We start from the raw sequence: 2411 nt of genomic DNA, 5'->3' as shown, positions 1-2411 counted from the left end.
AAATGATAACAAATTACTTTAATTTTTTTGGGTTTTTACTGTTTAGTCCACGTCCAACGAATCTTAGCTCCACCTACAGCTAGGGTAGGTGCTAGCTTAGAATTGATGCCAATACATGAGTGGGTATTGGTGTTTAGGTGAAGGTGTTTAAATTTTGAATTATTGTAAGTCTGTAATGGAATACAGAATTCTAAGGGAGAGTATAGTCTAGGTGACTAGATCTAGTAGGCACGCTCAATAAACATTTGATAATTTTTTTTTTCTCACAACTGTAAAAAATAACTAATATTTTTCAATGATAAGTTGGGGTATTTTAAGGGATAGGTGTGAAATAATTTTTTAAGTGCTCATTGAACATGCTTATAAAAAGGTCCCGGTTACCAAAAACTTTTGAATGTTTCATATATGCTTTCATTATTAGGAGGCCATCTTTCTTCTCATTGAGTTCTTTGATCCATTCATGCCTTCATTATTGATTTGTTCTGCTCTGCCTCTCTCGCTGTTGCCGCCACCCTTAACATCCCTGCTTACTATTTCTATACCTCCGCCGCCGCCTCCCTTGCTGCGTTCTTATACTTTCGAACAATCCATAAAATCACCACCAAGAACTTCAAAGACATGGACACTAATCTAGATTTTCCTGGCCTTCCGCCCATCCCAGCCCGCGACATGCCGAAGCCCACACTTGATCGAACTGATAAATCCTATCAAGATTGTTTGTACTTTAGTGAGCATTTTCCCAAGTCTACCGGTATTATAGTAAATACGTTCGAATCGCTCGAGCCAAGAGCTATCAAAGCCATTTCTGATGGAGTTTGCCTTCCCGACGCCCCAACCCCACCAGTCTATTACATCGGACCTATCATTGCAACTGATGATCGAACGGGTGGTGGTTCTACTGATTCTACTCCAGAGTGTTTAACGTGGCTGGATTCCCAGCCAAGTCGAAGCGTTGTATTCCTGTGTTTCGGTAGCTTGGGATTGTTCTCTGTGGCGCAGTTGAAGGAAATAGCAGTTGGATTGGAAAAGAGTGGGCAGAGGTTCTTGTGGGTGGTGCGTACTCCACCCAACGAGGATACAATCAAGCACTTTTTAGCACCGCCTGAACCAAACTTGGATGAACTACTGCCTGAAGGGTTCTTGGAGAGGACGAAGGACAGAGGCATTGTGGTAAAGTCATGGGCTCCCCAGACAGCAGTGCTGAGTCGAGAATCGGTGGGTGGGTTCGTGACTCACTGTGGGTGGAACTCAATTTTGGAAGCCGTAACTGCAGGGGTGCCTATGGTGGCATGGCCACTCTATGCTGAGCAACGGTTCAATAGGGTGCTGCTAGTGGAGGAAATGAAGCTGGCTCTACCAATGAACGACGTAGAAGATGGGTTTGTGAGTGCCGAAGAGGTAGAAAAACAGGTGAGAAAGTTGATGGATTCTAAGGAATCAAAATCCATTAGAGAGCGAACAATGGAAATGAGAGATGAAGCAATCTCTGCACTAAAGGAGGGTGGGTTATCTCGTATTGCGTTGGCTAAATTGGTCGAGTCCTGGAAGCGAGGATGAATATTGCTTCTCACTTCTTCACTCTTCCCTAAACCTACAATAAGACATTTATTTCTATTGAAATAAATTGTGGCTACTGGTTTGAGGAACTGTTCTTGTTCTTTGTTTCCGACTTCCGAGTCACAAGATCTAGTTAGCTAGTATAAATGCTAGATCCATTATGTTGATATCTTTTCTGGTGGTTGTCGTGGAGACAAGCTTGCGGACTGAAGCTGCTCAATTTGAGCATATTCTCAACCTGAAATTGAATCAGATTGCTTAAGTTTGGTTAACGGTCTCAAGGCTGGGTGTGTGGACATCGGAGCTGAAGCTTTTTTTTTCCTTGTCAAGAATATCCTGGCGATGATGAACCATATATATGTTTGTATCTTGATCTTACATCAGGCGAAACAGGAACTGGAGTTGTGCATTCTCTGGCTCAGAGGGGTTATGAGGATCAAGGCGTTTTTGTTCACAGCTGTCCGGATCGCTCGAGTGTCCTATTTTCACTTTTTTTTTTTTTTCTTTTCATGCGTGGTGGTTTGAGGGGCTGTTTTGTTCCACTGCCGTTTAATTACATTGTGCTTTATGTTTCCAACATATAACCTTCACACAGCTGGTAAAAACGTTTATTTGATAAGCCCTTTACCTAAACAATATTCCCGATGGATGGCATTTCTCCTATTATCATTTGAGAGAATGGCAATTTATCCCTCTCCCTCCCCTCAGAACGAGAAAATTTTGATTCCTATGTGAACCAAATAGGAAGGATTGCAATTGCGATTCCTATTCCCATACCAACTGTATTACGGTCCATTTGGTTTGTAGCCAGAATCAGAATTGGAATTGGAATCAAATGGGTGTGGTTCATTCTC

General features: G+C 42.3%; 1 protein-coding gene across 1 annotated transcript; it reads left to right on the top strand.

The window, feature by feature from the left end:
* Positions 1–430: 430 nt before the first annotated feature.
* LOC148879769 (anthocyanidin 5,3-O-glucosyltransferase-like) lies at positions 431–2138 on the top strand. Its single transcript, XM_088966478.1, has one exon. The coding sequence runs from the start codon at positions 619–621 to the stop codon at positions 1555–1557; it is 939 nt and encodes a 312-aa protein (XP_088822604.1). The 5' UTR covers positions 431–618; the 3' UTR covers positions 1558–2138.
* The last annotated feature ends 273 nt before the right edge of the window (positions 2139–2411 follow it).

The sequence above is a fragment of the Nelumbo lutea genome, chromosome 1 (genome assembly GCF_056320005.1).
Source record: "Nelumbo lutea isolate HS-2025 chromosome 1, American lotus-T2T, whole genome shotgun sequence".
NCBI classification, from domain to species: domain Eukaryota; kingdom Viridiplantae; phylum Streptophyta; class Magnoliopsida; order Proteales; family Nelumbonaceae; genus Nelumbo; species Nelumbo lutea.
This window is presented reverse-complemented; position numbering and strand designations above follow the sequence as displayed.